This window comes from Medicago sativa, chromosome 5 (genome assembly GCF_051527215.1).
Source record: "Medicago sativa cultivar Bolivia chromosome 5, Bolivia_mono, whole genome shotgun sequence".
In the NCBI taxonomy this organism is placed as follows: domain Eukaryota; kingdom Viridiplantae; phylum Streptophyta; class Magnoliopsida; order Fabales; family Fabaceae; genus Medicago; species Medicago sativa.
Window position 1 is genome coordinate 74,195,515 of NC_140753.1, and position 24,607 is coordinate 74,220,121.

The window sequence follows — 24,607 nt, forward strand, 5'->3', positions numbered from 1 at the left end:
TAATTAATAAAGGGAAAAGAATTTGAGATAGTGACACTGTTGGAAGAGGAGTGAGTACTGCATTGTTGGTGAAAATAGAATGTTCTTCATGGATTCATATATTTGTATACATTTTTCAATTCCTTTTTTCCCATTATCTAGCTAATTCTTGATAACGCAGTAATTAAGATATGCATGCATGTATAACTCTCGATAGCTAAATTAATAACAACGATTTAGATTTAGAAATTATTATTTAACTTTTTTTTACAGAATTTAGAAATCACCATTGGTGCTGTCTTATTAATTTGGTTTTGGTGGAAGAAAAAAAAAAGGAGATGGACTAGCGTGTGGGGACACATTAAAGAAAGTCCAGACATACAAAGTGGTAGCTGCAGTATCTGCGTGGGGCAGAAAATGAACCACCGCAAGATGGGTCCTTTCTCTCCAAAATTACAAATTTATAGACTAGAATTATCTTAACATACAATTTGTTTTAAAATAGGGACGTAAATGCATGCATAATTGCAAAAGCATATGAGATTGATAAACTAATATATTTATCTAGCGGAAGTGAGAAGTGATAGAGCGTGGAATATATGAGAGTTTATCCATACGCACGTAAATGCATGCATAATTGCAAAAGCATATGAGATTATGATCATAGATTCAAAGTTGACTATGAACATACTGCTATGCCAGCTAGCTTATCTTAGAAGAATGCGACGTATAATTTTGGAGTCTACCTTCTTTTGATCATTACTTTGGGTTCGACCTTACTACTGCCTCGGTCAATTGTGTTTGCTGGGGTGGATACGCGTTAATTGAAATGGACCATATGATATGATATATTATTCGAGATTTTCGTGTGGGGCTAATATATTATACATTATCTCAGTTCCTTATACTTTTCGAAGTATCTTTCTTTAATTAGTTTGGGTTCTTCATTTTTGTTTCTGAATTTTCTTAAAGTAGAAAATCTTATCTTACAATGTTGTGACATGTCATTGTTTATCCTATATTAATTGTATTCTGGTTTAAGTCTTGTGCTAGTTTTGTTCTTCTTCAATAAAAGTTTGCCTATAAACAATGTAAAAACTACAAAATGTTTTTTATGTTGAAATTGGGGCCTAACTCATCGTCACAAAACCGGCTTGTAAGGTGAGAATTACCTCCTCTATATAAACTCTTATCAAGAGTCTTATCTATCCATTGTGGGACTTGAGTTTTTCTCAATACACCCTCTCAAGCCCAGCACTCTTTAAGCTTGGTGCGTGAATAAGTAGGTGGGCCTTGAATTCGACAAGCTCTGATACCATGTTGAAATTGGGGCCTAACTCATCATCACAAAACCGGCTTGCAAGGTGAGGATTGTCTCCTCTATATAAATTCTTACTTTATAGGTCAAATGCATCATGAACTTTTAAATTTAGTGTTTCTATCGTTTAAAATATATCATGTCCTTTAAGTCATAAAATATATACAACATTACTTTTCTTTTATCTAACTCGGTTATAAAGTGCTTATGTGGTTTATTGTTTAGCCAATGGTTCCAAACTATATGCTCTCAAAATTAGAGTTTATTTCAGTTTTAGTTTGAAACAAAAGTGATTGATAATTTGATTTATTACGTTGTTGAAATTAAGATATTTATTACATTGTTGAAATTAAGATTGAATTGAGAAACATAGAAAAGAAAATATAGGTAAGTAATTATGTTTTGTGTCATAAACACTTTTTAGATCTTCCACCTCAATGTTAAATGATCATTTAGACATTTTTTTTAACAAAGTTGAATGAAAGGATCAATTTGTCAAAATTAAATAAATTAAAGGATTAACTTGTTCACATTTACTTTATATAAAAAATCAGTTTGAAACTAAAATGACTAATCGGTATAAACATTAAACTTAAAAGATTTCGGAATCTATTTGTCTTTTATCTTCATTTTTCTAACAAAATATTTCTTATCTTTATTACTCCCTCTGTTTCAATTTATAAAAGAAAATTGGGTTAATAAAAATTGATCTATTTGGTTAAAAATTCAGTCCATATATATTTATTTTTGTTGATTCAATTTTCTCTTATAAAATATGATCATGGAAGGAAGTATATTTTTTTTGTTTGTTTTGATTATGAGTTCCTAAACGTATTGTCGCATGAATCACGGAAAGCTACGGTTGTAACTTATAATCACTTGAATAGGTTACATACAGAACCATCAGAATACAAACTTTTGTAAGATAATCAGTCTAAGAGTGAATGGGACGGGACCTAAAGAAAACTGAGATCTAGGAATGTATACTGAAAGGTATTTTTTAAATTAAAATAAAATAAAATATCACTAATATACTAAGGATTTTTTTTAGTAGAATGTTGACGAGTGCTCCATAAATATTGGTTAAACGATTAAAATAAATAAGTAGAAACTTATATTTTCAAGACAAAATTTATGTTTATGAATTATTTAACCAATATTCTTAGGGCACTAGTTAACAACAATTTTTTTATAGGCCCAAACCCTAATTAATGCATTTGCCAAAGCCTTGGATACGACCGTGAAAATAAAAAAGAGAAATTATTTTTTCATCCTACACATCTTTCAGGTGTCTTCAAAAATTTATATTTCACCATGTTTGTATTATATAATTTGAAAGTGTTTAGAACATAAAAAAAATATAAAAATCGACCATTAAATCACATTCTACCACTACAACAACAACAATATAGTTTAACCATAATATTTTCAATAACAGTAGTATTAAACATAAACAAAATCATGAATCAACCAAACAAACTTCATCTAGTTCTTTCATGCAAATTCTGATTTCTTTGTATGTATTAGACCGAATCTAATTTTTCTGAATTCTATGAAAAAACCTCTCTAAGGAAACGTTTAATTCGATCGGTCCCTTCAAACTATACTGACCAAATTTAGAGAACATGGTTCCCACATAGTTGTTGTTCTGGAACTTCATTTAGATGAATTGAACGTTTCATATGAGACGATCGACGGACAACGATTCTCAATATTGTCCACTCTTTTTGTATCTCCATGGTTGAGACAACCATTAATTTTATACATACAGAGCTATGCCCTGACTTTAAATGCGGCCTCAAGTGATCTGATCTCTAAGTTTAACAACTTATAGTATCAATCCGGTCTCGAAGTTTACCCACTTACTCTCAAATTAGTTCTTAACTTGTTTTTTGAATGATTAATATAAGTAAAGTTTGAGAGGATAATTATAGACCAATTTAATGCTTTACCTATTATTTATTTTTTCTACCAAAACTATTTTTCAAAATGAGCGCATGAATGATTTCTTTCGAAAACTAGTTAGTTTAAAAAACGCAAAATATATGCCTTCTATAAGGAAACCTTTATTTAATATATTTTTCAATATAACAATACATATTGAATATAGTTAATTTTGAATGAGAGATGCATATAAAAGAATGTTCCAGGTAGACACCAATGAGTGCAATCTTTGTTATGCATTGCCTTCCATGTCTTGTATATATAGGGTGACCATCTTTCCGCAACTGTGATAAGCTGGTAATATTAAGCAAATGAACTTGCTTTGACATGGATCCAACTCAGCTTGATGTGAATATCCTGGATACTTGGATCCAAAATTTGGTTGTTTTTGTCCCTCACATTTTGTAAATGTAGAGTGCTCCCAATTTGGTATACTGAAATAAGTATTCGAAGTAATTGAATTCCAAATCCACAACTTGTACATTAATTTATTGTTCAATTAATTTTTATAATCTTCTATGATCTTATTAAATGTTTTCCCACCTGTTCAATTTTCCAAAGCAGGGCACACATTTTAAATTAGTAGTATATATAGTGATTATTTAAATTGTACTATTGTTGTGATCTAATATGAATGGATTTTTTTAGGGACAGTCTAACAAAAATGCTAGGTTCAATTCGGTAAACAGTTAAACTAATTGTGCACTTTTTTTAAAGGGTCCTAATTAAAATCTAGTTTTTTTTTTTTTCTTTTTCACATGCGTTATAAGCGCTTGTTTGTAATTTATCAGCAAAGTTTATTGAAATATATCAAAAAGAAATTAAGGGTTTGTTTGAATTGGTTTATTTTTGAGCTTATGAAAAATAACTTATGCAAATAAATAAGCTTTCGTGTTAATTTATAAATTCTAACGAACGAAAATCTTACATTTTACTTGTGCGTAATTTTTCTGCTGATCTAATTTATTTGTAGGTTATTCGTGAATTTGGCTTCGCTACAAGTAGCAAAGCTCATTTATAAATTGATGCGGCATTCGCAATTTGGAAACATTGTCTCGAAAACTTAAACATGTTCAACTCATTCACTCCGAGCTTATGATAATATTAAAATCTAGTTTTTTTTTTCTTTCTTTTTCATATGCGTTATAAGCGCTTGTTTGTAATTTATCAGCAAAGTTTATTGAAATATATCAAAAAGAAATTAAGGGTTTGTTTGAATTGATTTATTTTTGAGCTTATGAAAAATAACTTATGCAAATAAATAAGCTTTCGTGTTAATTTATAAGTTCTACGAACGAAAATCTTCCATTTTACTTGTGCGTAATTTTTCTGCTGATCTAATTTATTTGTCGGTTATTCGTGAATTTGGCTTCGCTACAAGTAGCAAAGCTCATTTATAAATTGATGCGGCATTCGCAATTTGGAAACATTGTCTCGAAAGCTTAAACATGTTCAACTCATTCACTCTGAGCTTATGATAATATTAAAATCTAGTTTTTTTTCTTCTTTTTCATATGCGTTATAAGCGCTTGTTTGTAATTTATCAGCAAAGTTTATTGAAATATATCAAAAAGAAATTAAGGGTTTGTTTGAATTGGTTTATTTTTGAGCTTATGAAAAATAACTTATGCAAATAAATAAGCTTTCGTGTTAATTTATAAGTTCTAACGAACGAAAATCTTACATTTTACTTGTGCGTAATTTTTCTGCTGATCTAATTTATTTGTGGGTTATTCGTGAATTTGGTTTCGCTACAAGTAGCAAAGCTCATTTATAAATTGATGCGGCATTCGCAATTTGGAAACATTGTCTCGAAAGCTTAAACATGTTCAACTCATTCACTCTGAGCTTATGATAATATTAAAATCTAGTTTTTTTTTTCTTTCTTTTTCATATGCGTTATAAGCGCTTGTTTGTAATTTATCAGCAAAGTTTATTGAAATATATCAAAAAGAAATTAAGGGTTTGTTTGAATTGATTTATTTTTGAGCTTATGAAAAATAACTTATGCAAATAAATAAGCTTTTGTGTTAATTTATAAGTTCTAACGAACGAAAATCTTACATTTTACTTGTGCGTAATTTTTCTGCTGATCTAATTTATTTGTAGGTTATTCGTGAATTTGGCTTCGCTACAAGTAGCAAAGCTCATTTATAAATTGATGCGGCATTCGCAATTTGGAAACATTGTCTCGAAAGCTTAAACATGTTCAACTCATTCACTCTGAGCTTATGATAATATTAAAATCTAGTTTTTTTTTCTTTCTTTTTCATATGCGTTATAAGCGCTTGTTTGTAATTTATCAGCAAAGTTTATTGAAATATATCAAAAAGAAATTAAGGGTTTGTTTGAATTGATTTATTTTTGAGCTTATGAAAAATAACTTATGCAAATAAATAAGCTTTCGTGTTAATTTATAAGTTCTAACGAACGAAAATCTTCCATTTTACTAGTGCGTAATTTTTCTGCTGATCTAATTTATTTGTGGGTTATTCGTGAATTTGGCTTCGCTACAAGTAGCAAAGCTCATTTATAAATTGATGCGGCATTCGCAATTTGGAAACATTGTCTCGAAAGCTTAAACATGTTCAACTCATTCACTCTGAGCTTATGATAATATTAAAATCTAGTTTTTTTTTTCTTTTTCATATGCGTTATAAGCGCTTGTTTGTAATTTATCAGCAAAGTTTATTGAAATATATCAAAAAGAAATTAAGGGTTTGTTTGAATTGGTTTATTTTTGAGCTTATGAAAAATAACTTATGCTAATAAATAAGCTTTCGTGTTAATTTATAAGTTCAAACGAACGAAAATCTTACATTTTACTTGTGCGTAATTTTTCTGCTGATCTAATTTATTTGTGGGTTATTCGTGAATTTGGCTTCGCTACAAGTAGCAAAGCTCATTTATAAATTGATGCGGCATTCGCAATTTGGAAACATTGTCTCGAAAGCTTAAACATGTTCAACTCATTCACTCTGAGCTTATGATAATATTAAAATCTAGTTTTTTTTTTCTTTCTTTTTCATATGCGTTATAAGCGCTTGTTTGTAATTTATCAGCAAAGTTTATTGAAATATATCAAAAAGAAATTAAGGGTTTGTTTGAATTGATTTATTTTTGAAAAATAACTTATGCAAATAAATAAGCTTTCGTGTTAATTTATAAGTTCTAACGAACGAAAATCTTCCATTTTACTTGTGCGTAATTTTTCTGCTGATCTAATTTATTTGTGGGTTATTCGTGAATTTGGCTTCGCTACAAGTAGCAAAGCTCATTTATAAATTGATGCGGCATTCGCAATTTGGAAACATTGTCTCGAAAGCTTAAACATGTTCAACCCATTCACTCTGAGCTTATGATAATTTTAGCTCATTGTTGCAAGGGATGTGAGACTAAATGAGGTAAACTTGTTATACACAGTCTGAAAATTTAGGCCAAATACCTCTTTGGGTCCTTTAAGTTTCACGTTTGTTTCAGATAGGTCCTTTAAGTTTCTAAGGTTTCAGATAGGTCCTTTAAGTTTCTAAGGTTTCAGATAGGTTCTTTAAGTTTCGAGTTTGTTTCGGATAGGTCCTTTAAGTTTCTAAGGTTTCAGATAGGTCCTTTAAGTTTCGAGTTTGTTTCAGATAGGTCCTTTCTATCAAATCAACTTTGGCTTAACATATGTTGATAGAAACGACCTATCTGAAACAAACTCGAAACATAAAGGACCTATCTGAAACCTTAGAAACTTAAAGGACCTATCTGAAACCTTAGAAACTTAAAGGATCTATTTGAAACAAACATGAAACTTAAAGGATCCGGGGATGTATTTGGCCGAAAATTTATTTAAATGGTGTGAACAAACGGGGTATTATAGTCTACATGACAACGGTTCACGAAGTGAACAGCCTGTGTAGACATTTTCTGTTCAGTATATTATTGTATACGAGCTCAAGATTAATCCATCATATGTTCATTACAGTATACTATATATATACACGATTGGACACATATATAGCTCATACAGAGAAGTAACAACAGATTTATGTGTAGAACATTGCCAACTCTACTATGATCGGCAAATGCATTGTATGATCAATATTACTGAGCTTCAAACTTTAGGAATTATAATTTGTAAAAATCCATCCCTGAAAATGCAAAAAGAAACAAAAACAGATCATCAGTTTCCAATGTATATATACATGTACAAAACAAACATGCGAATGTGTGTTATCAACGAGAAGTCTACTCAGTGGTAAGACTTTGATCTTGTAATCTTATAATCAGAAAGCTTACCTCATCTAATAAAATAATTTTGAGGTTGAATTAAATCCAACTCAAATTCTAATAAAAATGTGTGCATGTATCTTAACAAACAATCGAGTATTAAGTTCGTAATTCTTTATTATTAAAGTGATGCAGTAGCTAGGCTCTTAAATTTGTTTCAGAAATGTGATCTTAAGTTCTTAATATGCATGAGGAACACCACCTCAATTAATTTTTAGTCATTTGAACTGCCAAGTTAGGGGGAAAAAAAATGAAAGGAACTTGTTTCTAGGATTTATGAATCAAGATTTAGTTTCCTTGCCTCCGATATAAGCATGAACATCAGCAAAGATACAATTTCTCCATAGTTAGAATATTGAAATGACCATTTTTACTTTTCTACTTTCAGGATTGTCAATCTAGAATTTAGAAGATGAAATAAATAGAGGTTTTTCTTTAAATTATAGCTAGTGAAATCAATTAAAAAAAAGAGACTATAGTCAAGAACCATGTGAGCAAAACTAAAATATAACTTACAAAAATTCAGCTGATACATTGTCCTTGTTCACACGAGGAGGAAGTGGCCAAACAACCTCATATGGTCCATACAGTATCTCCCTCTTGTGATATGAAGAAAATGAAGCATTTGGACAACCTGCTTCTCTCCAAGAACTAGTAGAGCGTCTACCTTTGATCGACAATCTGTCAAAAATTCACATTTGACTCTTTTATTAGAATAAAATGAGATCTAATACCTAATAGTACCATAAATTGCAAAGAGCGACATAGCACTGACCCATAGACCAACTCCAGACACAACATCGACACAAGAAATATTTTTTAGAAAATGAATTAATTGAATGTAATCGCATGTGTCGGTGTCGGACACCCCCACGTGCCAGACACTAGACAAGCCTTGCATCAAAAGTGTCAATGTGAAAATAATAAACTGCTGCTTACTTTTGATCATCAACCTCCACTCTTATGTCACCCACACTGACACCAGGAACTTCTACCATGATAACATATTTACTTTCTGATTCTGCAACATCCATTCTTGGTGACCACTCAATTCCTGTAAAAGGGAAAAAAAAGGGTTACACAAATAATATACTTCTAACCATATTTAGCTAACCATATATTATAACTTGTAATCATTAATTTTCGAAGTTCAAAATGCTAATCACCAATTTCAGAATGGTGTATTCTTTTCTCATTATTTAGCTGTTCTCCTTGTATATTCTGTTTGCTTGGCCTAGAAAATGAAGGTGGCTCAAGTGAATCAAAATTATAGCCTTGCATTTTAGTCATTGGTTGGACAACTGAATTTGAAACGATTGATTCTTTCCTTGCAGGTCTTGCAAAACATGGCTCTCTTGCATAATTAGGACCTTCATATTTAGCCACATTGGTTTTAGGAGCAACAGAGGATGTTAAGCCACCCTGAAAATTCGTCGTACTAAATAAGCCGATGTAAAGTTAATAATTACAAGAGAAATAAAATACATAAGAGCAATGAATTTGGATTGCATGCAGTTGGAATATGCAATTTCATGGAGTCAGAACATCAGTGGCCATTATATCAATATCGAGCAGTGCAAAATACCGAAATTGAAATTTGGACCATCCGATCTTGCTCCTGACTGCATGACTGCGCGAGATTATGACTTCATACAATCCATATCCAAGAGCAATATTGAGGAGTATTCATCAATAAGAACAGTGGAAGTACCTCTTCAGCTGATGTCTGCCTCATAAAATGACCAAAGGAAGCAGATGCTTGGCGTGCGAAATATACCTTATTGTCACATCTCCTAAGCACAGAGTTCAGACTACCACTGCAATTCTGATAGGGAGAGGAAAATTGATTGATGAACAAACAATTTGGAAACAGATTCATCAAAAATAGGATAACAATTGGTTTTGGTCCCTGGTTTCTAATAGGATAATTATTGCTTTTGTTCCCTGGTTTTCTGAAATGGATCAAATTGGTTTATCTCCATACTCTTTTGATCTCTGGTTTAGTCAATTTTTATTGTCTGATTAAGAAGGACCAATTATGATCATTTTGAAAAAGGATAGACAAAAAGCAACAAAACTATAGAGACAGTGCATGTTTGAATTGGTGGTGTGTTTGGCAAACTATGATTTTGCAAAACCAACACTTTGAAGCATCAAAAAAGTCACCCTGATTTTGCCAAACCCACCGTGATTTCAAACATGCACAAAAACATATATTGCTTGATGGACTCAAAACATGTTTAAGCCTTATTTTATTGAATATTATTATGAAACAAGAAACAAAATTAGAGGTATAGTAAGAAGAGAATAGAAGTAATTTCTATGTGCTAATAATAGCAAGTGCAGAATATGGAAATTCTGAATTAGGGTCTCAACTCAAACAATTAAATTCCCAATCTTGAACTTAGGGTGATTAATTAATTGTAACTTGCATAAGACTTCAGAGACATGCATAAAGATATTATTATTCTTAATTATATACCAAAGTTATATAAATATCACCATTAATACAAGATATAACTTTTCAAAAATGCAAATATGCAATAATAAAGTAGTAGTTATTATGTTTGCATGTAATTAGAACAAGATATGATAGATTAGATTACCATAGGCAGAAGATGGGTAGATGAAATCTCATCACTGGAAGCAAAGTGGGCTGCAATAGTATCAATTCTGCGTTTCACCAACTCATTCTCCATTTCTAGCTAGTTAACGTGGTTCTCAAAGACTTCACATAGTAAATGGATAACGCAGAATGTGGCACATATATGGAGGGGAAGTGAATTGTGTGAATAGAAGAAATTTTTATGACAAAAAATAAATAAAAAATCGTAAGTGGGACCTAATCGATGTAAATAGTATGTCCGGAAAGAGACAAAGATAGATTTCACAAGGACTGTGCTAGCTAGGAACAAAACAAAACATATCAGTTTCCGTTGGCAATTTAAACTCTTCATATTTTTTTTTGTGGAATATGATTTTTTTTTCATTTAGATTGTCAATGCACTTCAATTTAAACTCTTCGGCCTCTTTTACTCGACATTCTTATCTTAGCCATCTTCGTTGAAACATGTTTACTGGGAGACTAATTCTTGTGCAAATTTCCTTACGAATTTGAGTGATCACCTTGAATGATTCTTCAATCTTCTTATTCTTTTTTAACCCTTAAACCTCGCTATAATGTATGATTCGTTTAGATTGACTTACTTATGAATTTATCCTTAGATTAGTTTTTTAATATTCTTTTGTAATTTCATTATCTCGTAAAATAAAATTGTATGATAATTAGACTCATAATCGATAGGTCTAATTAGAATACGTTATGTTTTACAAGTCTTTAAAGAAGATATCACAAAAAAAAATGTCACGTCCAATTAACTTTTCTCTTTATTAATTTCCTTACGAAAACAAGTTATGGAACTATTAATTTGTACAACCTGTGACCCAATAAGAAAAGAATCAGTAAAATGGTATATTTAATTAACTCTTTTAAAGCAACTTTTTACAATTTATTTACTATAAGAATCTAGCCACGAAACTATTTTGAAAAATAAATTCGATTTTTGTTTTATCTACTGGAAAAATATTTGAAGAATCCATAATTTCTAGCTAAACCGACAAATGAGAAAATTATTAGGATGAAAATTCACGATGTTCCGAATTTGAACTCAAAATCTTTCATTTGTGTGTGTACGTTTCAAATGGTATTTATCACTTCGTTTGCGACACAAATCTAGAATTGTTTTTTGTGAATGGTAAATCCTCTGCGCACAACTGTAGAAACTAATCTTTTGAGGTGGGTTAGACTGCAAAAGGTGGTAAAACTCTTCCACAAAAGAATTTAACATTGTTGTATTTGCATGGATGAATTCAAACTTATGCCTTTGATTAAGCTGGACAAATCCCTCACCGTCTCATTACACAAATATATTCTTAAAGAAAGAGTCAACACCTTAAAAAAGAGGGAACATTTGATACACACCCAAAACCCAATTGACACCTTGATAAAGGCGTCTAAATATTTGTGATATGATAAGAAGAAAGATAAAGAGAAAAATAGATGTTGAATGTGTGTAAGAAAAAAAAGGGAGTCTAAATATCATTACTAAAATATGTTATTTTTAGACGATGGTTAAAACTATTAAGTCTCGTGGGGATTTTTTTCAGCGGCAAGTCATAGGCAGCGTAAGTTAACTCGCGCTTGGTATCTAACGTGAACTAACTTGCACCAAAAAATGGTTTTAAATTTAAGAATGAAGATGATATGTTTACCCTTGCATATTTTATGTATTGTCCAAACCAACTGAGCTAAGCTCACGAGGACAATTTAAAACCACTTTGATAAAAGCATAAGGATTATGAAAAATAGTCTCTGCACTAAAGTTTTTTTTTTTTTTTTTGTTCAAGGTCTTTGTACTAAAGTTAATTCCTGCATCTTGAATTTTGAAAATAGTTTTATAAAAAAGACAAAAAAAAATTGCAAAAGAGTCTTATATATAGAAGGGGTATTACTACCTCCGTCCCTTATTATAGGACCCTTTTAGAAAAAAATTTTGTCCCTTATTATAAGACCCTTTTGATATTTTCAAGTACATTAATTATTTCTTTACAAAATTACCCCTATTTACTCTACATATTTTTTTGAAAAGCAATAAATTCTTTTTTTCTTTGATGAAAGAACAGCAATAAGTTTAGTGGGAAAAAAGAGTGATTCCAAATTTTGTAGAAAAAAAAGAAAAGAAAGGGAAAGGTTATTCACGTTTCAACTTTTTGTGCTGTTTTCCAACTAGTCTACATTCAATATACAAGGTTCATTCACGTTAATTTTCAGTAATGGGTACAATGATAAATTAATTTGGTGCATTATTCAAGTAGTAGTGGGTAATTAATATAGGAAAATAATGAATTGTGATTTCAATTATTAGAAGGGCAAACATGGAAAAAAATATCATTTGTCAACAAATTTAACACAATAATCAACTTTCTTAAAAACCGTATTTTTTCTAAAAGGGTCTTATAATAATGGACGGAGGTAGTATATATTATTAAAGTTCATACTGATTTAAAGATGTAAGGGACTTGTAAATTTCTAATTGGCTTTGTAATTTACATGCTGTTAAATATATTTACCTCATTATTCAAAAAAATAAAAATATATTTACCTCATTTTTTAACCTTGTTTTTGCTCTCAGGTTTGGAGAGTGCCTTAAGTATTGAGACCCTTTATTGAATCAAAAAAAATTTAGGCTCATAAATTAACCTTTACATTAAGATTAATTAAATGCTTTTCTATATCAGCCAGAACACCAAGCATCTCATTATGGCTTAGAAACTTCCTGCTGTGTAAATTATTTTCACATATGAATTCATCTCTCAAATGATCGTTAAATAACAAAGATTGTCCAATTAATTTAAACAATACTGTTCATGAGAAAGTTATTAATGAAAGGTATTTTACTTAAATCCTTCTTTATAATGTTCACGAGTATTGGTATTGCATTTATCATTGATATTAGTTCTTGTTTGCTATGGCAGCTTCAATATATGCTAATCACACAATTGGCAAAGTTTCATGAATATTTTGTTAATTTGATTACCAGAGGGAAAAGGAAGCTGAGTACATGAATGTAAGGCATTCACAATTTATGAAATGAAAGTGTATGACATATTCATGAAATGAACTTGAGTTTCAAGGAGCTGGAAATTAAAATCAACCACACACAGTATGAGGATAACAGACAAAATTGAAGATTAGCTACACACAGTCAGAAACTTACTGTAGTTAGAAACTTTTGTTAGGCTGAATGTGCCAACTGCCAAGTTCACCTTCAAAATCAATCAGATCATACAATTGATTGTTTTTAGGTTTTAACTGGCATTATCATTTTGTTTAAGCGAAACTATGGAAATAAGAGTAACAAATCTGGCTGTTTGCTAGGATGTGCATTGGTTGAACACTTTAGCTGGTATATATATGCATGATTGATTATCTACACTGAATAAAAATGTTGGTTGATAACACTATTTGTCCTTTAATTATCTTGAATTGTTTCATGTGATCAGTTTTTTATTTAATAATTGGAACTACTGACTATTGATTGTTACGTAGTACATAACTTTCGTTTTATGTACAAATTACCACTAAACGTTGATGATAATGTGAATGGAAGTTATATGGAACGTATACTGAGGTAAGGGGATCCTTTCTCGGATAAATGATGAAATTGAGATATGCATGGAAATTAAATTAGGAAGAAAGAATATATTTGTTGCTTCTTTGCTTTAATGTATCACAAGAATTTAAGCCATTGTTCCACTGATGTTTTTGCTTTGTTTGTGTGACTGTTGGAATAGATACTAACATCATTTTGTTTTCATCAAGACTGCCAATGGAGGAAATTTTCTTTCTCACACCGAAAGCAATTTCCAGTCGAATTAATGAAAAAGGATTGCAGAAGCTTTGGTAGTATTGCCAGATGTTGCTGAAGTAGTGTCACGATGAGAATAGTTTCAAATGCCACTGCTATACCGTAGAGTTTGAGACAACTTTTATTGATCATATGAAACGCAACCATTGATTCAGCCGTGTGGCTGCAACTGTAGTTTATAATGAATACATAAATGATAGAAACCATGTTCTTATAAGCTCAATGCAGCGGGCTACACTTACTGAGTTTTGTTAAGTATTCCGGTTAATTTCTGAATCTCTATAGAACAGGAATATTGCTTGATATATTAGAACTCTGAATATGATTAGTGTAGAAAAGAACTTGATAATTGTTCTACTCTAAATGCTCTGAAACCCATCTAGCATTTGGGGAAAAAAATGTTTCTTGATGCCTTATTCAATGTGGCTACTGAAGCAAATATCTAGATGGAAGATTGAAAATTGGACATAACTACTAGTTTCTAACGCTCCCTACGGATTTCGGATTTTATAATCCAAAAAGCGTAAACATCCTCCAAAACCCTCCAAAACATGTTAAAACACCCTCAGAAACCCTTCATTTTTTTCAATTTTATAATATGAATAGGGTCTGCGAGAAGAGAGAAGGGTGGGAAAAGATATTCAGTTTAACATAGTACACATTTTTGTTATTTCCGGGCTCAAAATCTCATTAGCAATAAAGATAAGTTACTGAACTTGTTTATTACAAGGAAATGGTTGGTATCAGAAGAAAAGGCATTTTATATTCAACTATAAGATTGATAAAAAGAAAACGTCCTCCATTTTCAAGTGCAGAAAGTGTCTACAATGTTCTTCATAATATTACTTTAACATTCACAAAGTGATACCATGTGCGCCTTTGAGCAAGATCTATCCATCAATAGAGCAACAACTGTGGTTTTAGTCCGAATTCGGTACTCAGGCTGCATTCTCAATAGCTCGGCTTTGTTGTATTCTTTTATCCTATTTATGTCTATCCTTAGTAATGGTTAAAGGTAGCTAGTATGCATCAATCAATTATTTTTGCTAGTATGCATGACTAAGTTTAAGACACACTTGTTCTAGAATATAATACAATTTTTACTCAATAGCTATGTCAAACCAGTCCCAAATTCTTTATATTCACCAACTTTCTTCTAATCTCTTTCATGAAGTTAGCAGAGTCTTCAAGTTGTTGGAACCTCAATTATGCAAGGTTGAATGTAAGGCACCAACAGTTCACCTTATAGTTCCCTAAGTTGGTTAAACTAGTCAAATTCCCTATTTCCAAAATCCCTTCGTAATCTCATAAATAAGTATAAAATCTTGTCTCATCAGTGCATTAGGAATGTAGATTTTGCAGCAATACTGGATTATGCCACTCTTGCACTAGAACATGGCTAGTTTTAATTTACTTGTTTTCACTTAAGATTAGTAGACTAGAGGAGTGACCAAACTGTATTAATACGTGATAAATCCTTGTTACTATTTATAGATGTTATCCTATATCTTAAACAACATTAATAACGTGTTACAGTTTCACCATGCTGCTGTAATGTGTTCATATATCTCTATTTTTTGTTACACAACTTGCAAAGGCGGCATTAAGTGATATGATTTATCAAGGAACTCAAATGCTTGCATTAAGTGATTGATATTACCCACTTTATACTCTAAAAGCTCACTTTAGAGGAGCCAACTTCATAGTGAACTATACTTATTATATGGGATCATTCAACTCTTTAAAACAAATATTTTATTTGGCTCTTGATAATGTTTAAAACAAAAACTTTTCACTTTATACATTTGTGACAATATTTATGTCGTGTATGATTTAGAAAAAAGAAATTAGTTGATGTATTATAATTTTGCTTCACATTGTTATCTAGAAGATATTCAAGACACACACTAATAGCAAATAATTAAGCATCCTTCTTTTAGCAAATTGACACAAGAAGGGTAACATTTTAGCTGATTGGCCAGTGATGATAATTTTTCTCGTGAATGATTTATATAGTAAACTAGCAACAGACCCGTGCTCCGCACGGGCTGATCCTTAAATCGCGATTTATGCGTCAAAACGCATTTACAATATTATTTACATTGAGAAATAAGAAAGAAATTATTATCAAGATGAAGATAATAATAAAAACATTGAAATAGTTGTTATTAAATAATATAAAGTGGTAGTCTAAAAATATGTGAAACTATTATAAATAATAAAATCACAATAATGATAACGGGGACGTTAATAAACCCCGTGATTTTTATATATCATTGAAAAATATTTGTAATTTTTTTAGCATTTTTTTATTTTTATATGAATTTATAAACAATGAATATGTATATCCTGCAAGATTCTTATATCAAATTATAATTAGTATATTATAATTACTCCCACTATTATTTAGAAGATACAATTAGGCATGACAATGAGGCGGGTGGAGATAGGTTTTATCTTCCTCGTCCCCATACCCTACTACCATATACTTACCCGCTATCCTACCCATACCCAACGGGGATAAGAAATCAAATCTCATTCCCGTCTCCGACGGGTTCGGGTATCCCAGCCTCATCCTCGCAATGGATAATTTTTTTTAATAAAATAAAAGTATTTTTCTGCCTCAGACGCAATGTTGCAATGCATTATCCTGCAAAGAAATGGCAACGATAGATCATGGCTATGGTGATGGAGAATAGAGAGAACTCTGAGAAGTGAGTATCATTTGATAAACAGAGACTCTGATTGTGTGACTGAAATGACTTATGGTTTGAGTTTCTTTTTATATAAAAGGGGCCTATAAAATGTTTTTCTACATTTGGGACGAGTTTGAGTATGGGTTTAGGGTGGGTATACCTATTTTCCCGTTACTCATCCCGTACCCGTGTTTTAAAATCGAGGAAAACCCAAACCGAGTCAAAAAGGGGAAAAATACATCAAATTGAGTTCGGTTCGGATGGGTACTCGCAGGTATGGGTTTTGTTGTCATGCCTAGATACAATACATAAAAAAAAATCAATTTAACTAATTAATATGTGACTGATTGCTATCCCATGTATGATTTGTACAACAATATTAGTTTGTGTCTAATTAATTAGAGAGTAACGTTTGTCTTGTGTTTTTTTAAATAGTCATTCTTTGAAAGGATATAATGATTAATAATGAATGACGATTAAAAATAATAATTTTATAATATGATATTAAGATAAACCAAAAAACGTATGTAAATCATTTATACAAAAGAAGTAATCTGGAAGATGTGTAATTTTATGTAAAGTAGTTGTATTTCTCATAATAAATACTAACCCCGTGTATAATTTATAAATGAGAAAGATTTTGTAACTCTCTCAAAGTTATGTTATTTGTGCTCATTCAATTGGATATACTTGAATAAATTTAGATGTAAAAACACGTATCAGTGAGAAATAGTCCTATGATTTTTTTGTCAAAAAAAGTCCTGTGTTTTTTTTTCTTTTTTATTTACTCTTTTTTCCATGTTTTTTTAAGTATCGGTATAAAATGTTTCTCCTATATTTTTTATATTATTCATAAGTGAAATGTATTTATTAATATTTTTTATTAGAAACACACGATGAGGTAAAATCACATGTGTGTCATATAGTTTATTTATAGTAAATGTAAATTAAATATATGACAAATTTGTTACGAAATAAAAAAACGTCATTCAATAATTTATAGATATTTTTAGCATGATAAAAACCACCTCTTTATGGCCTTTGACCCTCTTTTGTACCAAAAAAAAAACACCTCTTTAAAAAGAACAATTCCGAACCCGTTTTGTTACAAATTAAAATAAAAGTGATTTTGATATCTATTATTTAAGAGAATTTATAAAACAAATCACGATTTATTTTGTTTGGTTATTGTAATTAAAATCACATGTTTTAAATAATTTAATTTGTTTCGATACAACTATAAAAAAATGGTTTTTTTTTTGTTACAAAACTACATCAACTTTAATAATTAGAGAAAGATTAACTTTAATAATTTGAGAAAGATAATAGATTGTAAATTGTTTTTAACTCTTTAGATATTTAGAAGTTGAATTATAGAAAAATTTATTTTGATTGGGATTAAGATTTAGTTTGTTTGTTCTTAAAAAAAAAGATTAAGTTAGAGTATTTTTTTTTTTGGGTACAAAGTTAGAGTGTTTTATCAAGTGAGTTTGTTTTAATTTGTTTTTAAGAGAGAAAATATAGGAGGAGGTTGAAGCAAAAGACATAAAAGAATATAATTTTGATGATGACTCAAAAAATTAAGAAGGGGTAAGATTGTATTTTTGGTGCACATTAAGTTTCATAATTAGAGAATACACCCTCCGGTCACTAATATAAGTAAAAGTTAACATTTTAGATTCATTCATTAAATGACGTATGTGATCTATAATAAAGACTATATACATCATTAATTGAATGAATGCAAAATGTAAATTTTTTGCTTATATTAGTGACCAAAGGGTGTAGATAATTAGAAAATAAAAGATTAAGTTTGTTTGTTATTTAAAAAAAGATTAAGTTAGTGTGTTTTATCGAGTGAGTTTGTTTTAGTTTGTTTATAAAAGAGAAAAAATAGAGGGAGATTGAAAGAAAAGACACAAAAGGATATAATTTTGATGACGTGTCAAAAAATTAAGAAGGGGTAAGATTGTATTTTTGATAGACATTAAGTTTCATAATTAGAGAATGATTATAACTACTGTATTATAACTTTGTTCATGTTTGAAAAACACATTTCTCATTTAATTAAATAATTTGTAAAGAAATCATCTTTAAACTTAATTAGCAGGGAAAAAAAAATTGTCTTCTACAATTTTTAAATTTTACAATTTATAAATATAAAATACCCCCTCCATCACTGATTATAAGTCCTCTTTGACGAATTTTTTCCGTCTTTAAATATAAACTCATATTCAATTTACTACACGTGCATTTATTACTTTTTTTCTTCTTCTTTAAACACGCCCTTATTAATACTACTAGTTTACCTATGAAAATTAAAGCTATACATTGATATAAAGTTAATATACAAGGGATATTTGAAGAAAATCAACATATAGATTTGACATATTAAATTCACTAACTACTTTTCTTTTTCTTAACATATGTGAAAAAAGTAAGAGAGATTTGTAAAAAGGGGCGGAGGGGTAAATTATAATTTGTATATAATATTTTTCTTTGTATTTGATATACACATTTATCTTTTAACTATTTTATTCCTAAAAAGTCTATTTTTTAACTATATGACAAGTGACAAACATTTTTTTTTACATAATGTAATTCACGTATATCATTAGCTAAAATGTGTCAAATACATGATGATACATCACTATAAATATGAAAGTTGGGATTAAATGGGGCTGTCTGAGCTAATTCGTGAGCCACCTCAAAAACAAATGACAAACATTTGTCTTGCCTACGATTTATCTAGTATATTATAGGGTTAAATATACTTTTGGCCCCTATAAATATTCAAAGTTTTCGATTTAGCCCACCTAAATTTTTATTTTGGCATTTTAGTCTCTTAAAAGATTTTCATCACCACTTTTGATTCCACCTTATAAGTCAACTTATGTGTATCACTCAAATTTTGAATTTTTTTCGTAGTCATGTTTAGTACATTATACAATTAAACATAAAAAGAGATGAATTAAATATGAATTATTATGTTGTTGGTGCTTAAAAGTTCATATTTGATTCATGTTTTTGTTTAAAAAATCTATTTTATATTCTAATGTTACTGTAAAAAATCATTAAAAAATATGAATGTTGCAAATAATTCTTGTAATACTCAATTAAGATTGTCCAGATTTTATTAATAAAGCACCGAAATCTCGTGGTATTCAATTAAAATTTTCACAATTTATAAAAAGTTTCCTAGTATTAAAAAAACTAACTCAACAATCACACAAACACTTGCGACTTGCGAGTTTCCCACAAATTGTTTTGCTATTGTATCTTCAAAGTTGAGACGATTTAGGAATTTTGATAAGTGGGGAAAAAATAAACGGAAAATACTTGGGTGACATAATGTCACCGTGACATTAAATCTGGGCCACACAAATGTACTCATGGATGTGTTGTGTGGCCCAGATGCACATGGAGTGGTATGGGCCACGGAGTCAATATCGTTTGGTATGGGCCATGGAGTCAATATCGTTTATTTAATATTCCTTGCATTTTATAAGAGATAAATGAATCAATAAAAATTATGTTATTTGTGCACACGGATATAAATGAGAAAGATTTTGTAACTCTCTCAAAGTTATGTTATTTGTGCTCATTCAATTGGATATACTTGAATAAATTTAGATGTAAAAACACGTATCAGTGAGAAATAGTCCTATGATTTTTTTGTCAAAAAAAGTCCTGTGTTTTTTTTTCTTTTTTATTTACTCTTTTTTCCATGTTTTTTTAAGTATCGGTATAAAATGTTTCTCCTATATTTTTTATATTATTCATAAGTGAAATGTATTTATTAATATTTTTTATTAGAAACACACGATGAGGTAAAATCACATGTGTGTCATATAGTTTATTTATAGTAAATGTAAATTAAATATATGACAAATTTGTTACGAAATAAAAAAACGTCATTCAATAATTTATAGATATTTTTAGCATGATAAAAACCACCTCTTTATGGCCTTTGACCCTCTTTTGTACCAAAAAAAAAACACCTCTTTAAAAAGAACAATTCCGAACCCGTTTTGTTACAAATTAAAATAAAAGTGATTTTGATATCTATTATTTAAGAGAATTTATAAAACAAATCACGATTTATTTTGTTTGGTTATTGTAATTAAAATCACATGTTTTAAATAATTTAATTTGTTTCGATACAACTATAAAAAAATGGTTTTTTTTTTGTTACAAAACTACATCAACTTTAATAATTAGAGAAAGATTAACTTTAATAATTTGAGAAAGATAATAGATTGTAAATTGTTTTTAACTCTTTAGATATTTAGAAGTTGAATTATAGAAAAATTTATTTTGATTGGGATTAAGATTTAGTTTGTTTGTTCTTAAAAAAAAAGATTAAGTTAGAGTATTTTTTTTTTTGGGTACAAAGTTAGAGTGTTTTATCAAGTGAGTTTGTTTTAATTTGTTTTTAAGAGAGAAAATATAGGAGGAGGTTGAAGCAAAAGACATAAAAGAATATAATTTTGATGATGACTCAAAAAATTAAGAAGGGGTAAGATTGTATTTTTGGTGCACATTAAGTTTCATAATTAGAGAATACACCCTCCGGTCACTAATATAAGTAAAAGTTAACATTTTAGATTCATTCATTAAATGACGTATGTGATCTATAATAAAGACTATATACATCATTAATTGAATGAATGCAAAATGTAAATTTTTTGCTTATATTAGTGACCAAAGGGTGTAGATAATTAGAAAATAAAAGATTAAGTTTGTTTGTTATTTAAAAAAAGATTAAGTTAGTGTGTTTTATCGAGTGAGTTTGTTTTAGTTTGTTTATAAAAGAGAAAAAATAGAGGGAGATTGAAAGAAAAGACACAAAAGGATATAATTTTGATGACGTGTCAAAAAATTAAGAAGGGGTAAGATTGTATTTTTGATAGACATTAAGTTTCATAATTAGAGAATGATTATAACTACTGTATTATAACTTTGTTCATGTTTGAAAAACACATTTCTCATTTAATTAAATAATTTGTAAAGAAATCATCTTTAAACTTAATTAGCAGGGAAAAAAAAATTGTCTTCTACAATTTTTAAATTTTACAATTTATAAATATAAAATACCCCCTCCATCACTGATTATAAGTCCTCTTTGACGAATTTTTTCCGTCTTTAAATATAAACTCATATTCAATTTACTACACGTGCATTTATTACTTTTTTTCTTCTTCTTTAAACACGCCCTTATTAATACTACTAGTTTACCTATGAAAATTAAAGCTATACATTGATATAAAGTTAATATACAAGGGATATTTGAAGAAAATCAACATATAGATTTGACATATTAAATTCACTAACTACTTTTCTTTTTCTTAACATATGTGAAAAAAGTAAGAGAGATTTGTAAAAAGGGGCGGAGGGGTAAATTATAATTTGTATATAATATTTTTCTTTGTATTTGATATACACATTTATCTTTTAACTATTTTATTCCTAAAAAGTCTATTTTTTAACTATATGACAAGTGACAAACATTTTTTTTTACATAATGTAATTCACGTATATCATTAGCTAAAATGTGTCAAATACATGATGATACATCACTATAAATATGAAAGTTGGGATTAAATGGGGCTGTCTGAGCTAATTCGTGAGCCACCTCAAAAACAAATGACAAACATTTGTCTTGCCTACGATTTATCTAGTATATTATAGGGTTAAATATACTTTTGGCCCCTATAAATATTCAAAGTTTTCGATTTAGCCCACCTAAATTTTTATTTTGGCATTTTAGTCTCTTAAAAGATTTTCATCACCACTTTTGATTCCACCTTATAAGTCAACTTATGTGTATCACTCAAATTTTGAATTTTTTTCGTAGTCATGTTTAGTACATTATACAATTAAACATAAAAAGAGATGAATTAAATATGAATTATTATGTTGTTGGTGCTTAAAAGTTCATATTTGATTCATGTTTTTGTTTAAAAAATCTATTTTATATTCTAATGTTACTGTAAAAAATCATTAAAAAATATGAATGTTGCAAATAATTCTTGTAATACTCAATTAAGATTGTCCAGATTTTATTAATAAAGCACCGAAATCTCGTGGTATTCAATTAAAATTTTCACAATTTATAAAAAGTTTCCTAGTATTAAAAAAACTAACTCAACAATCACACAAACACTTGCGACTTGCGAGTTTCCCACAAATTGTTTTGCTATTGTATCTTCAAAGTTGAGACGATTTAGGAATTTTGATAAGTGGGGAAAAAATAAACGGAAAATACTTGGGTGACATAATGTCACCGTGACATTAAATCTGGGCCACACAAATGTACTCATGGATGTGTTGTGTGGCCCAGATGCACATGGAGTGGTATGGGCCACGGAGTCAATATCGTTTGGTATGGGCCATGGAGTCAATATCGTTTATTTAATATTCCTTGCATTTTATAAGAGATAAATGAATCAATAAAAATTATGTTATTTGTGCACACGGATATAAATGAGAAAGATTTTGTAACTCTCTCAAAGTTATGTTATTTGTGCTCATTCAATTGGATATACTTGAATAAATTTAGATGTAAAAACACGTATCAGTGAGAAATAGTCCTATGATTTTTTTGTCAAAAAAAGTCCTGTGTTTTTTTTTCTTTTTTATTTACTCTTTTTTCCATGTTTTTTTAAGTATCGGTATAAAATGTTTCTCCTATATTTTTTATATTATTCATAAGTGAAATGTATTTATTAATATTTTTTATTAGAAACACACGATGAGGTAAAATCACATGTGTGTCATATAGTTTATTTATAGTAAATGTAAATTAAATATATGACAAATTTGTTACGAAATAAAAAAACGTCATTCAATAATTTATAGATATTTTTAGCATGATAAAAACCACCTCTTTATGGCCTTTGACCCTCTTTTGTACCAAAAAAAAAACACCTCTTTAAAAAGAACAATTCCGAACCCGTTTTGTTACAAATTAAAATAAAAGTGATTTTGATATCTATTATTTAAGAGAATTTATAAAACAAATCACGATTTATTTTGTTTGGTTATTGTAATTAAAATCACATGTTTTAAATAATTTAATTTGTTTCGATACAACTATAAAAAAATGGTTTTTTTTTTGTTACAAAACTACATCAACTTTAATAATTAGAGAAAGATTAACTTTAATAATTTGAGAAAGATAATAGATTGTAAATTGTTTTTAACTCTTTAGATATTTAGAAGTTGAATTATAGAAAAATTTATTTTGATTGGGATTAAGATTTAGTTTGTTTGTTCTTAAAAAAAAAGATTAAGTTAGAGTATTTTTTTTTTTGGGTACAAAGTTAGAGTGTTTTATCAAGTGAGTTTGTTTTAATTTGTTTTTAAGAGAGAAAATATAGGAGGAGGTTGAAGCAAAAGACATAAAAGAATATAATTTTGATGATGACTCAAAAAATTAAGAAGGGGTAAGATTGTATTTTTGGTGCACATTAAGTTTCATAATTAGAGAATACACCCTCCGGTCACTAATATAAGTAAAAGTTAACATTTTAGATTCATTCATTAAATGACGTATGTGATCTATAATAAAGACTATATACATCATTAATTGAATGAATGCAAAATGTAAATTTTTTGCTTATATTAGTGACCAAAGGGTGTAGATAATTAGAAAATAAAAGATTAAGTTTGTTTGTTATTTAAAAAAAGATTAAGTTAGTGTGTTTTATCGAGTGAGTTTGTTTTAGTTTGTTTATAAAAGAGAAAAAATAGAGGGAGATTGAAAGAAAAGACACAAAAGGATATAATTTTGATGACGTGTCAAAAAATTAAGAAGGGGTAAGATTGTATTTTTGATAGACATTAAGTTTCATAATTAGAGAATGATTATAACTACTGTATTATAACTTTGTTCATGTTTGAAAAACACATTTCTCATTTAATTAAATAATTTGTAAAGAAATCATCTTTAAACTTAATTAGCAGGG

The 24,607-nt window shown here is 29.1% G+C and overlaps 1 protein-coding gene across 1 annotated transcript; it reads right to left on the bottom strand.

The window, feature by feature from the left end:
* Positions 1-7,072: 7,072 nt before the first annotated feature.
* ACD32.1 (alpha-crystallin domain 32.1) lies at positions 7,073-10,249 on the bottom strand. Its single transcript, XM_085709874.1, has 6 exons — positions 10,120-10,249; positions 9,225-9,338; positions 8,680-8,935; positions 8,453-8,567; positions 8,030-8,194; positions 7,073-7,374 (listed from the first exon to the last, which is right to left on the bottom strand). Exons 1-6 carry the CDS (start codon positions 10,210-10,212, stop codon positions 7,338-7,340), a joined length of 780 nt encoding a protein of 259 aa, XP_085566000.1. The 5' UTR covers positions 10,213-10,249; the 3' UTR covers positions 7,073-7,337.
* Between the last annotated feature and the right edge of the window lie 14,358 nt (positions 10,250-24,607).

Coding starts and splice junctions, on each gene's coding strand:
- ACD32.1 (XM_085709874.1), bottom strand. CDS start 10,212: ATGGAGAATGAGTTGGTGAAACGCAGAATTGATACTATTGCAGCCCAC. Junction 9,339..10,119: donor CTACCCATCTTCTGCCTATG/GTAATCTAATCT, acceptor TCTCCCTATCAG/AATTGCAGTGGTAGTCTGAA. Junction 8,195..8,452: donor GTGGAGGTTGATGATCAAAA/GTAAGCAGCAGT, acceptor AATTTTTGACAG/ATTGTCGATCAAAGGTAGAC.